The sequence below is a fragment of the Triplophysa rosa genome, linkage group LG23 (assembly GCF_024868665.1).
Source record: "Triplophysa rosa linkage group LG23, Trosa_1v2, whole genome shotgun sequence".
Lineage (NCBI taxonomy): Eukaryota > Metazoa > Chordata > Actinopteri > Cypriniformes > Nemacheilidae > Triplophysa > Triplophysa rosa.
In genome coordinates, this window is record NC_079912.1 from 2785219 (window position 1) to 2798296 (window position 13078).

The 13078-nt window shown below is 49.7% G+C and overlaps 1 protein-coding gene across 1 annotated transcript in view; it reads right to left on the reverse strand.

Annotated features, from left to right (window-relative positions):
• The window catches only part of cdh19 (cadherin 19, type 2), a 187679-nt gene that overhangs the window by 35785 nt on the left and 138816 nt on the right, over nt 1-13078 (reverse strand). The window contains exon 11 of the mRNA XM_057323413.1: nt 1552-1669. Coding sequence (XP_057179396.1) covers nt 1552-1669 — 118 coding nt within the window. The remainder of the gene's footprint in view (nt 1-1551; nt 1670-13078) is intronic.

Genomic DNA, 13078 nt, shown 5'->3' on the forward strand with positions numbered 1-13078 from the left:
CCTTGTCTTGTGCTCGTGCATTGTATGTGTTTGGTGCCTGTACTGTGTGTTTCTGTATCGTGGTCGTGCTCTTGCCCGTGTCCTGTTCCTGTTCCTGTTCCTGTTCCTGTTCCGTGTTCCTGTTCCTTGGCTGTTGTGAGTTTTGTGAGTTTTGTGCCTTTATATATTTAAGACGTTTGGTCGTGTCTTTGAGTTTAGTTATTTGTCTTGTTTTCTTTTGCCCCCTCGTGGGAAGTCTTTGTTTTATATATATATTTCTGAGTTTCGTTTTCCCCATTGTGGGTGTTTTGTTTTGTTTTGTCTATTATTTAATAAATATATCTGTTAACCCCTTCACTGCCTGCCTGCGCTTGGGTTCTTCTGCCATATCCTGTCAGAATGACAGAGCCCTTTCAGAACCCAGCGGGCAGCAAAATGGACAGCACGGCGTCGTCCTCGCGGGCCGCCCAAGCCCGCTTGCTGCTGGGGTTCCGTCAGGGGAGTTACGGGAACCGGGAGTTCGCCGGGGCATTCTCGACGGTGGCGAGGTCGTCTGAGTTTGGCGAGGCGGAGTTGAAGGCGATCTTCAACTGCTGCCTCACTCAGCGCCTCGCCCCGTCGGAGAAGAGGCTGCTGGCTCCCCTTGGGTTTGCGGACATGGTCAGGTTCGTGGCCAACCGTGACGGTCTGTTCCTGTTCCTGTTCCTGTTCGTGTTTTGTGAGTTTTGTGAGTTTTGTGCCTTTTATGATTTAAGACGTTTGGTCGTGTCTTTGAGTTTAGTTATTTGTCTTGTTTTCGTTTTGCCCCCTCGTGGGAAGTCTTTTGTTTTATATATATATTTCTGAGTTCCGTTTTCCCCATTGTGGGTGTTTTGTTTCTGTTTTGTCTATTATTTAATAAATATATCTGTTAACCCCTTCACTGCCTGCCTGCTATTGGGTTCTTCTGCCATATCCTGACACTAAACACTGAAACATAAAAAAAAAAACGTTTCATTGTCCTTTTACAGATGTATAACACTACTTTACTTGCTAATTTGACTACACAGCTTTAATGACAAACACGTGTATAAATAAAAGAGGAAAATTATGGTTAACTGTGTTAACGCTCTGATGATTATAATTAAATACAACCAAAACACACATTAGCATGCACTAATATTTAATGAAACATATGGATTTCTCATTTATTTTTGAATCTTTCAATTTTAAGAAAACGTTAGCAATTGTTTTTTATAATCTGTTATTGAGTTTGGCCCAAGATCTCAATGCTTTTACAACATTTTCACCAGTAGGTGGCGCCAGCATGTAAAATGCTTATTAATGTAAATGCTTATTAGAATAACCTTGCTCCAGAAGAACCAAGATACTCAACCACCATATATTAACTCTTTACCCACAAGCACTTGGTTGTACACACTTCTTTTATGTATTAGAAATATTCAAGGTACATCGGGGAGCCACCTAATGTCTGCTCAGCCAAACTGAATAAAACCTAACAGACCATATCACAAAGCTGTCTATTGATATACTTTAAATAAATAAGGCATATTTAAAACTAAGATATTGTACCTTGGTTGTCTCTGATGGTGAAGTTTGGATTAATGTGTTTGTCAGGAATCATGGAGAAGTACAAATGATGACCATCCACTGGATTATCTATATCAGTGGCACTAATCAACCCAACGTTCTGCAACAGATAAACAAATACAATTATGACATGTTTATTAATTGTTCATAGTGCATTTAATGATTGATTTCAAACATAAGGAAGCTATTAGGCACGGATTTCTATTCGAATCTGCGAAATGGTTGACTGTTTGATGGGAGGGCTGTTAAAATTTTGTAGCAATACCCCCTTACGGAACAATTTTAGCTTTCTATGTGGGAATTGTCCATTTGTTCAACCTTCCTGGTCTTCATTGGGCATAAACACATGTGGGGATTTGTATGATATCCTGGGCCTTTGTTCACTTCAGGCACTGAGAGCCGAGTTATTCTTTTACCAGCATCTTCTTATTTTGTTTTCTTTCAGTCAATATCTGCTCTCAAGGCATATGGAGTTTCCTTGGGAATCTCCAGTTGTTCCGTGTCATATATGGGATTTGATTGCTCCCTCTCATTGTTGGACATCGTTTCAATTACATATAGCAAGATTTCATCACAAAAACTCTTTCTATCCAATCCATCTGGAATCACAAGTTCCCTTTCTGTCGGTCTCTCGACGTTGTGTCGAACCGACAGATGGGGTTCGTCCTTGAGAACCAATCGCTTCCGACTTCTCTAGAAAAGGCCAATGAAAATTGGCAAATGAAATTTGCATGCCGGACTCCGCCCCGGACATCCGGGCATCATTCATTCACCTTTTGTTCTTCGGAGCCTTCGCTCGTGATCAACAGACTTCGCTACAAGACCGCCGGCTCTACGACGTGGTGCAGCGGACTGTCCCTTCCTGCAGCGACTTCCCCTGGGCATCTCGGCGGTTCCAGAAGTGTTCGAGTTTTTTCTCTAAAAGAGCAAATTTCTCCAGCGTGGCATGTCCCGCTGTTCTCTTGGGTGCAACACACTCATCGAGAAGGGGGACGGACACGATATCTGCTTCCAGTACGCTGGGGCAGATATTGTGGATACGTCCTGGCCGCACTGCGGGCGGCTGACGATTCAGACGTTGCGTCACGGGTGGTTGTGTTCCCACGGGACTCAGCCACCACCTTGTCTGCTTCCCGTTCCGTGACGGCAGGACTACGGCCCTGCCGCCCGCTACGGCGAGCAGCGAGGGTGATATGAGGATTACTGTGAGCGCTAATCCGTCAGCCACTCGCACCTCGCTTTGCTCGTCTGATCGTTCCCCATAAGACGGTCCGCCGTCTTATTCCTCAATTACGTATCGGACACGGTACGTGATGATGAGGTGTCTGTTGCAGCATCGGAGGGTGACTTACTGGCATCAGACTCCGACGATTCCTTGAAGCTCCCTCCCTCGGTGGGTCGAGATCAGGAAGAAGCGGATGTCGAAATGTCAGCCATGCTTTCCCGGGCCGCCGGCTTTGGGTTGCGGTGCACCGCACTGCCTCTCCCAACGCTCGCGGCTGGATACACGGTACATCGGGCTTGAGAGCGGCTCCAAGCCGCACTCGCCCTCAGTGCCGTGTTCCCCCGGAAGTGCATGAGGAACCTAGTACGACCTGGAACGCCCCCTTCGGCGCGTACACGTCAACTAGTTCCATCACCCTTTCTTCCCTCGATGGTGGGGCAGCTAGAGGATACGTCGATGTCCCCCGGGGCTCGACCTAAACTCCCGTCCAAAGCACGTAGGCTTTTCGGCATCTGAGGTGTCGAGAGCTTACTCTGCTGCGGGCCAAGCTGTCCCCTCTCTCCATGCTATGGCCTTCCTGCAGGCCAATGCGCGGAGAGAGCTCCACGAGGGTAAGACCGACCCAGCGCTTATGCAGGAACTCCGCGGCTTCACCGACCTCGCTCTCGGGCGAACAAGGTGATCGCGCGGGCCCTGGGTCGGGCGATGTCCACACTTATGGTCCAGGAGAGACACCTCTGGCTGAACCTTGCACAGGTGAGTAACTCTGAGAAAGTCCGCTTTCTCGATGCACCCATCTCGCAAGGGGGGGCTGTTTGGTGATACTGTCGGGTTCGACAGTTAGGGAGCAGATAGAGGATATCACGTATGTCCTCCCCAGCCGCGACTCGACCGCCCTCTGGCCGCCGAGATCCCGTGCACCATCTGCTTCCCAGCAGCCCTGGTCCTCTTCGAGACATCGAAGAGGAGACCACCACCCCATCAGCAGCCGCGGCGAAAGCCAATGCGGCCCTCATGGGAAGACCCCAGGGAGTTCGAGAATACCTTTCTAAAGTTTTTCTCCCTCTCTGGGCGTTTATATCAGCCGCTCTCACCCTCTACACGACGGTGTTCGGCAACTCGACGTTGCGTCACGGCGAGACCCAATGTCGAGGATAATCAGCAGCCTAAGCACTCTCAATCGACGGTGCTTTGTGCCACATATCGTCTGGGTATTATCACAGCCGCTCTCACCCTCTACACGACGGTGTTCGGCAACTCGACGTTGCGTCACGGCGAGACCCAATGTCGAGGATAATCAGCAGCCTAAGCACTCTCAATCGACGGTGCTTTGTGCCACATCATCGTCTGGGTATTATCACAGCCGCTCTCACCCTCTACACGACGGTGTTCGGCAACTCGACGTTGCGTCACGGCGAGACCCAATGTCGAGGATAATCAGCAGCCTAAGCACTCTCAATCGACGGTGCTTTGTGCCACATCATCGTCTGGGTATTATCACAGCCGCTCTCACCCTCTACACGACGGTGTTCGGCAACTCGACGTTGCGGCAAGACCCAATGTCGAGGATAATCATCAGCCTAAGCACTCTCATTCGATGGTGCGTTGTGCTACATCATCGCCAGGCAGGTAAAACTGCAGAGCCGATCTCCTCCCCGGGGGCCCCCCCCACGGCGAGGGATCCGTACTGCCAGCCATCGAACCACCCCCGGGAGGTCGATGAAGCAGAACGTACCCCTAGCCTCCCTGTCGGTCCCTGGGAGCCTGACAAGAGCTTCCCAAACCGTCACGGTGACTACGGGATACGGTCCGTCTCGGCTACGCGATCCACTCCCCGGACGCCCGCCCAAGTTTCGGAGGCAAGGATGCCCCGTGCTTCGGGCCGAGGTCGCCACCCCTCTGGTGAGGAAGCGATCGTGCTTGTCCCTCTAGCCGAGATGTTCAAAGGGTTTTTCAGCCCGTACTCCATCGTCCCCAAAAGAGCGGGGGTCGCTAGATCTGCGTACCCTGAACAGGCACCTACTCAAGCTGCCGTTCAGGATGCTTACGCAGAAGCACATCCTGGCATCTGTCAGATGTCACCTCTTGTGCAGAACGAGCACGTGCTGGTCCGGTCGAACTGCACAACTGCCGTAGCGTTTTTAACCGCCAGGGTGGCGTTCGCTTATGGCAGCTAACACGACTCGCCCGACGCCTCCTCCTGTGGAGTCCGCAGGGCCACACATATCCCAGGTGACCTGAACCAGACAGCCGATGTGCTCTCTCGTCATTTACGCCTCGCGGAGAGTGGCGACTCCACCCCTGCGTAGCCAGCTCATTTGGGACAGTCAGGGCGGGCTCAGGTAGACCCCTTCGCCTCCCTGGACACCACCCATTGCCGCTAAGGTACTCCCTGCCTCGGCACGGAGGCTCTAGCACACAGCTGGCCGTGGAACAAGCGGAAGTAAGTCTTCCCCCAGTGAGCCTCACTGCACAGACCCTGTGCAAGGTCAGGAAAGAGGAGCATCAAGTGTACTAGTTGCGCCATACTGGCCCAACCGGACTTGGTTCTCGGAGCTAATGCTCTTGACGACAGCTCCCCCCTGGCCGATTCCCCTGACGAAGGACCTGCTTTCCCAGGGGAAGGGCACATTATGGCATCACGGGCTAGACCTCTGGAACCTCCATGTCTGGCCCCTGGACGGAGTGAGGAGATCCTGAGTGGCCTAACCCCTGCGGCGGTTTAGACCACTACTCAGGCTAGGGCCCTGGCCACTAGGTGATGATACGCCTAGTGGTGCCTCTTCTCATCCTGGTGCTCTTCTCGAAGAGAAGACCCGCGGAGTTGCTTGATCAAGTGGGTGCGGTCCTCCCAGAGATTCGAGAATAATCTCTCCCCTTCCACACTGAACGTGTATGTAGCCGCTGTTGCCGCTCATCACGACCCAGTTGCTGGTAGTCTCTAAGACAGCACAACCTGATCATTTGGTTCCTAGGGGCGCGGGAAGGACATCACCCGCTCTCCGTACCCTCTTACAACCTTGATGCGGTCGTGGAGCCCCTCGGAGATGCCGCTCTTTCTCACTTTACGATGAAGACGGCTCTCGGGAGGATGCTCAAGAGGGTAGCGGACCTACAAGCATTCTCCGTGTCCACAGATTGCCTAGAACTCGGGCCCTGTTATTCTCACGCTATCCTGAGACCCCGGCCCGGCTACGTGCCCAAAGTTCCCACCACTCCCCCAAGACATCAGGTGGTGAACTTACAGGTGCTCCCCACCGGGGAGGAAGACCCAACCTCATCCGTGTTGTGTCCAGTACATGCATTGCGCCTCTGCTTGGACCGCACGCAGAGCCACAGTAGCTCTGAGCAGCTCTTTGTCTGTTTTGGAGATCAGCAGGGAGGGCTGTCTCAAACAGAGATTGGCGCACTGGATCATGGATGCCGTCCCTATGGCGTACCTGTCCTAAGATCGCCTACGCCCACTGGGTGAGAGCTCTCTCCACACGGAGTACAGCCTCCTCGTGGGCAATGGCTTGAGGCGCCTCTCTGGCAGACATTTGCAGAGCTGCGGGCTGGGCTACACCCATCACCTTCGCGAGGTCCTACAGCCTCCGCGTAAAACCAGTCAGCTCGAGTCTTGCGGGCATCAGGCAAGACCGGAGACCGGTAGGGTGTACGCCTGTGTCAGTACCTTCCCCCCCTTTCTCCTAAGGGGGTCAGCGTACTAACTAGCCTCCCTTCTTCCCCCACTGGGTGAAGAACAGGCACTCCATCCATCACTAGTAAGCACCTCCTGTGGGCGGGCTGGGCAGTGCAGCCCTGCCCCTTAGGCCGGGTATCACCTGAGTTATTCGCAACATGCTCTAACCGGACCTAGTGCTACCAGACGTTGCAACCCCCCAGCAGGGCGGTTCCGTCTGATGCATCCTCATGCTGGTTCCCACCTTGGTAACCCATGACCTCCTTAGGTGGACCTCCACCTCGCGGTTAACTCCTTCAGTCCGCACTTTCTTCCCATGAGTTCTCCCCCATCGGTGAGACCATGTAGGGTATCTCCACTAGTCTCCTCCCTGCGGTAGGAAGTGGTCTCTGTAGCGCATCCCCCACTTGAGGAAGTAGCGCTTACCCAGTGCCTTACGGTTCCGGGCGGCTTCTCGCTGTTAGTGAAACAAGGCCGCCGCCTGTGAGGCCGAAGGTAGGGGCCTTACCACCTTTCAAGAAAGCTCTGGGACCCCCTACCTACCCACTGGTAGGTTACAATTTCACGGTAGCGTTCACGGCTGACACGCCCAGGCCAGTCACCGTCGCTTCGTTGAGATTGTGACAGTGCACTGTGTTATGGCGTTTTCCATTGGAACCCCATCTGTCTGTTCGACACAACGTCGAGAGTCCGACAGAAAGGGAACGTCTCGGTTACGTTTGTAACCTCGGTTCCCTGATGGAGGGAACGAGACGTTGTGTCCTCTTGCCACAACACGTGCTGTCCTCTGCAGCAGTCGTGAGAGGTCTCAGGCTCCTCAGAACTAACGTGAATGAATGATGCACGCCGTCTCCCTTTTATACCCGGATGTCCGGCATGCAAATTTCATTTGCCAATTTTCATTGGCCTTTTCTAGAGAAGTCGGAAGCGATTGGTTCTCAAGGACGAACCCCATCTGTCGGTTCGACACAACGTCTCGTTCCCTCCATCAGGGAACCGAGGTTACAAACGTAACCGAGACGTTTTCTTGTCACAATATATCCCCGGACTGGGGGAGGGTGTGGTCAAATCTTAGTTTAACGTCTTAGTTTAAAAATCATGCACATCGTCGTATTCATTTCAAAGTGATCCATAGAGAATACATAACTCCCTATAGGAGGTTTACAAGCAATCTATAATTGTGTGATTATTGTCAGTGTGATTCTAAACTCTGCTCTAGTTAGTTTTTATTTGCATTCTGTTTTCACAAATCTTTCTAGGCATAAAAATGTAATTAAACTCCCTGAAAACATAACGTTCTTTCAGGATCAGCACACAATCCAGATGAAATCAGTAAATGAAGTCAAAAGGTGATGGCAATTTTTAGAACTAACATAATTTGATTAGATTCACGTTTGCATGACCATAACAAATACTTTAACAAGTACTTTAAAAGCACACAGATACAGTACATCTAAAATGTAACATGAAAGTCAAGGGTCAAGAGCCTAACTCAAGGAATCACTGATCACTCTGATGGTGACATCCAAATACATTACTTTCAATAAAACAAATATTAAGTGTTAACCCGCCCACGGGTCATGTACATGTTAAGGGTTAAATACAAAATAGTATTTTGTATTTCAAATATGTGACCCTGGACAACAAAACCAGTCTTAAGTAGCACGGGAACATTTTTAGTAATCGCCAAAAATACATTGTAGGGGTAAAAATTACAGATTTTTCTTTTTACCAAAAATCATTAGGATATTAAGTAAAGATCATGTTCCATGAAGACATTTTATAAATTTCCTACCGTAAATGTATAAAAACTTTCTTTTTGTGAGTGGATGGCCTGCTACAGTGCCTCAGATGAGCAACTTCAAAGGCGATTTTCTCAATATTTTGCTTTTTTAGCACCCTCAGATTCCAGCTTTGTAAACCGTTGTTGTTCCGCCAGATAGTGTCCTATCCTAACAAACCATATATCTATAGAAAGCTTATTTCTTCAGCTTCAGATGATGTAAAAATCTCAATTTCGAAAAATTGACCCTTAAGACTGGTTTTGTCGTCCAGGGTCACATATGTATTTTAAATACATGTAAAAATACTGCCTATCCCTGTTATTAACTGTGAAATCACAGTACAGTACTGCCCTTACTTCTACTGTGAAAGTCATGCAGCTACAACCCTTACGGAACAAGAATATATGGGAATATACTGCAAAATATAATAAGATATATTAACTCAACTCAACTTTATTTATATAGCACTTTTTACAATTTTCATTGTTACAAAGCAGCTGTACATAAGACATATTGACTGTAAGCAAAATAATTAAAGTGGTACCTGTAAAAACAAGAAAAAGGTGAAAACACAGAAGACAGACATACCCACATACAAAACACTCCACATACACAATATGCACACGTACTAACACACATAGACATAGACACACACACACACACACACACACGGACACGCATGCACACACACACTAGGGCTGCACAATATATCAAAGAATTATTGTTTTCTCGATAATAGTATATGCGATATCCATATATGCGATACATTTAATTTGTTTCATGTGTCAATAATTTGTGTGTTGCATGCTTAGATTGTCCAAATTGGACCAATCAGAAGGGGCATTACTATCTTTATACCCGCCAAATAGGTGCTATTATACTATTGGCTAGATCGCGGGCCCAAAGGTGAACCTAGCGGCTCAAAGCATAGAGCGGAAAATAAATATGGCAGGAATAGAGACAAGCGAGGAAAATGACAGTGATGAACTTGTGCCTAAAAAGAATGGTACGTTACGTCTGAAATATGGCAATATTTTGCAGGGCTCGACATTAACGCTAGTCCGGGAGAAGTGAATGTTTTGTATTGGCAAGTGAGAGAGAATTTTACTTGCCCGACCGGACAAGTACCTTGAAAAAAACAACAACAACAACAGTGCGACATATATGTACAGTAGAATAATTTGAATATGTGCATTTGACAGAGCTGTGTGTATGTGTGAAGTGCGTTTGTCGTGGTTGTGCTTCTTTGTGTGTAACAATAATCAATAGTGCACTGCACTAAGTCCATGTAACGTACGTTAATTAGATACGAACACGGAATCCTGTTATTTAAATGTCATCTGGCTGTTCTGCGTGTCTGAGTGAATTATGTGCACAGTTTAACATTCAACACGGGTGATGGTCGAGGATTTATCTGCGTCTGCACTGTATGAAGATATGAACACATGAACTTCATCTCCAGACTTGTTCTGAGAGTTTATTTTACGAGCGCTTTACTGTTTGAGTTAAGCTATTGGGAAACACACAAAAACTTGAGCCTTCCCAGAAAACCCACCAAAATAAAAGTCCTGTTGAATTGAACACACTGTAGTGTTAAGTCTAAATGTTTGTGTCATGAACGTGGAGGTGAGACACGGACAGAGGACCCAGGCGCAGACAGCAGGTAAGGGGTTAACAGACTTAGTAAAGAAAATAGAAATTGTATAGACAAAACCAAAAACCCACGAGGGGGTAACATAACAAAACAGGGGACTATAATAACATGACAGGACTAAGACTAACGTCTTGGTTACGGATGTAACCTCAGTTCCCTGATGGAGGGAACGAGACCGTTGTGTCGAACTGACAGATTGGGGTTTGTCTTGAGAACCTATCATCTTCTGAGTATTTAGAAAAGGCCAATGAAAATTGGCGAATGAAATTTGCATGCCGGACTCCTCCCCGGATGTCCGGGTATAAGAGGGAAGCGGCATTCATTCATTCATTCATTCATGCTCATTCATTCACCTTTTGGTCTGAGGAGCCTGAAGCATCCCCCCCGACCGCTGGGGTGGGCGGCCAGCGTTGTGGCATAAAGGACACAACGTCTCGTTCCCTCCATCAGGGAACTGAGGTTACATCCGTAACCAAGACATTCCCTTTCTGTCGGTCTCTCGACATTGTGTCTAACCGACAGATTGGGAGGGGTTACCACGTCTGGAGCACTAGGTCCGGTTAGAGCTATGTGGCAGATAACTCAACTGTTCCCCGGCCTAAGGGGCAGGGCTGCTCTGCCCAGCCTGCCCCGAGGAAGGTGCTTAGTGATGGATGGAATGCCTGTTCTTTACCCAGTGGGGAAAGAAGGGAGGCGTAATAGCCGCTGATCCCCCTAGAGGAAGGGGGAAGGGCTTTCGCAGGCGTACGCCCTACCGGCTGCCGGTCCTACACGTTGCCCTGCAGGACGCAGGCTGACACCGGTTCCGCGCGTAGGTATTAGAACCTCACGGAGTTGTTGGGCATAGATGTCTGCCAGAGAGGCGCCCTGAGCCAGTGCCCATGAGGAGTGTGCCTCACTCCCAACGGGCAGGGGCGATTTTGAGATCGGTATGCCATAACGACGGCATCCACGATCCAGTGCGCCAGCGGAGACGAGAAGAGGCACCACTTATGGGCGTATAGCCACCTAGTGGCCGAGGCCCTAGCCTGAGTGATGTCCCAACCAGACAGGGGGTGGGCCACTCAGGATCCCCTCGTCCTGTCCAGACATGGAGGTTCCAGGGTTCTGCCTGGGATGCCATAACGTGCCCTTCCCCTGGGAAAGCAGGTCCTTCGCCAGGGGGAGCGGCCAGGGGGGAGTTGTTGTCAAGACCCTTTGCTCCGAGAACCAAGTCCTGGTTAGGCCAATGGGGCGTATTTAGTACCACTTGATGCTCCTCTTCCCTGGCCTTGCACAAGACCTGTGCAATGAGGCTCACTGGGGGGGAAGGCGTACTTCCACTTGTCCCGCTGCCAGCTGTGCGCAAGGGCATCCATGCCGAGCGGTGCCTCGGTCAGGGAGTACCAAAGCGGACAATGGGTGGAGTCCGGGGAGGCAAACAGGTCCACCTGTACCTGGCCGAACTGCTCCCAAATGAGCCAGAATGCGCGGGGATGGAGTTGCTACTCTCCGCGAGGCGTCGACTGACGAGAGAGCGCATCGGCTGTCTGGTTCAGGACGCCTGGGATGTGTGTGGCTCGCAGGGAACTGATCACCTGCTGACTTCATAGGAGGAGGCTCCGGGCGAGTCGTGTTAGCTGCCGTGAGCGAATGCCTCCCTGACGATTGATATACGCCACGGCAGCTGTGCTGTCCGGACCAGCACGTGCTTGTCCTGCACGAGAGGTAGTAGCCTCCTCAGTGCAAGTAGCACAGCCAACAACTCTAGGCAGTTGATATGCCAACGCAGGCGGGGGCCCGTCCTCCGCCCCGACACTGCATGCCCGTTGCACACGGCACCCCAACACTGCAGGGAGGCATCCCTAAGGGGACCCTTGTCCGCAGAAGGTCATGGGAGACCAGGGGGTTAGGGTGCGTCGGCAGAAAAGCGTGATGACCATACGCCTGCTGCCTGTGTGCCACGCTCTCCAAGGAACCTGACTCTGTAGCCAGTGTTGGAGCGGTCGCATGTGCATCGACCCGAGGGGGGGCACCCCCGCCGAGGATGCCATGTATCCCAGGTGCCTCTGAAATAGTTTCAGGGGGACCGCTGACTGCCCGAAAGCTTCAGGCAGTTCAACACTGACTGGGCGCGCTCTGTAGTTTGCACATTTTTAAGCCCATTTCTGGGACATTTTATTAAAACTCATATTTATATTACTGTTGACAGTGTAAATGAATAATGTAATGTGGTGCGTGTAGTGAGAATGGGATTCAGTTAGAAAAATCAGTGTAGTAAAATGTAAGTGTTGAAGTGTAATGTGTAGCGGCTAGTCGCCAAACGTCATGTCCGAGCCCGAGTGTGGAGTGTAAGGAGAGACACAGCCCCAGTGGAAGCCGTCCTTTTTAATCCCGGAAAACACTGGTCCCTAATGGTTCCTGGATCGCCTCCAGCTGCTGCACCTCAAGGCAAATAAACAAGCAACGTTATATTGGCACTATGAACCTTATACGGGAACCGTCACACCCCCGGCCATAAAACGCAGGTTCCTCCATAGGAACCCTGAGCAAAAAATATTCTGCTCCCGCTAGACATTGTACAAATACCATACTTTATTAAAGTGAAAGCTACCCAGCCACCAATTACAACAGATTACTTTGCGTTCACCAAATTATATACAAAAGTACTCAGACCAATTCCTTTAGAACCCTGCCCAACCATGGTCAAACCAACCCAAACGCTCTTGTCACCACTCTCCAACCTCGGCAACTGGTGCGCACTCAGAAGCTCTATTTAAGAGGGAGGAAGAGCAGAAAAAAGAGAGAGAACAGGGACAACAACATGGCTACAGCACAGGAGCATGTGACAACGCATCTGCTACAATATTATCTTTTCCTTTTATGTATTGTATGTCTAAACTGTACGACTGAAGGAATAATGACCAACGAATTAATCGCTGATTGGGACCTTTTAACGATGCCAAAAATGTCAGCGGGTTTTGGTCAGTATGAACTTTAATAACGGCACCCCCACTGAGATAAACTTCAAAATGTTTTAAAGCCAGAATAAGGGCAAGTGTTTCTTTTTCAATCACAGAATAATTTAACTGGTGTTTATTAAATTTTTTCGAAAAGTAGCTCACGGGTCTGTAAATACCCAAGTCATCCTGCTGAGCAAGAACTGCCCCAGCGCCCTCATTGCT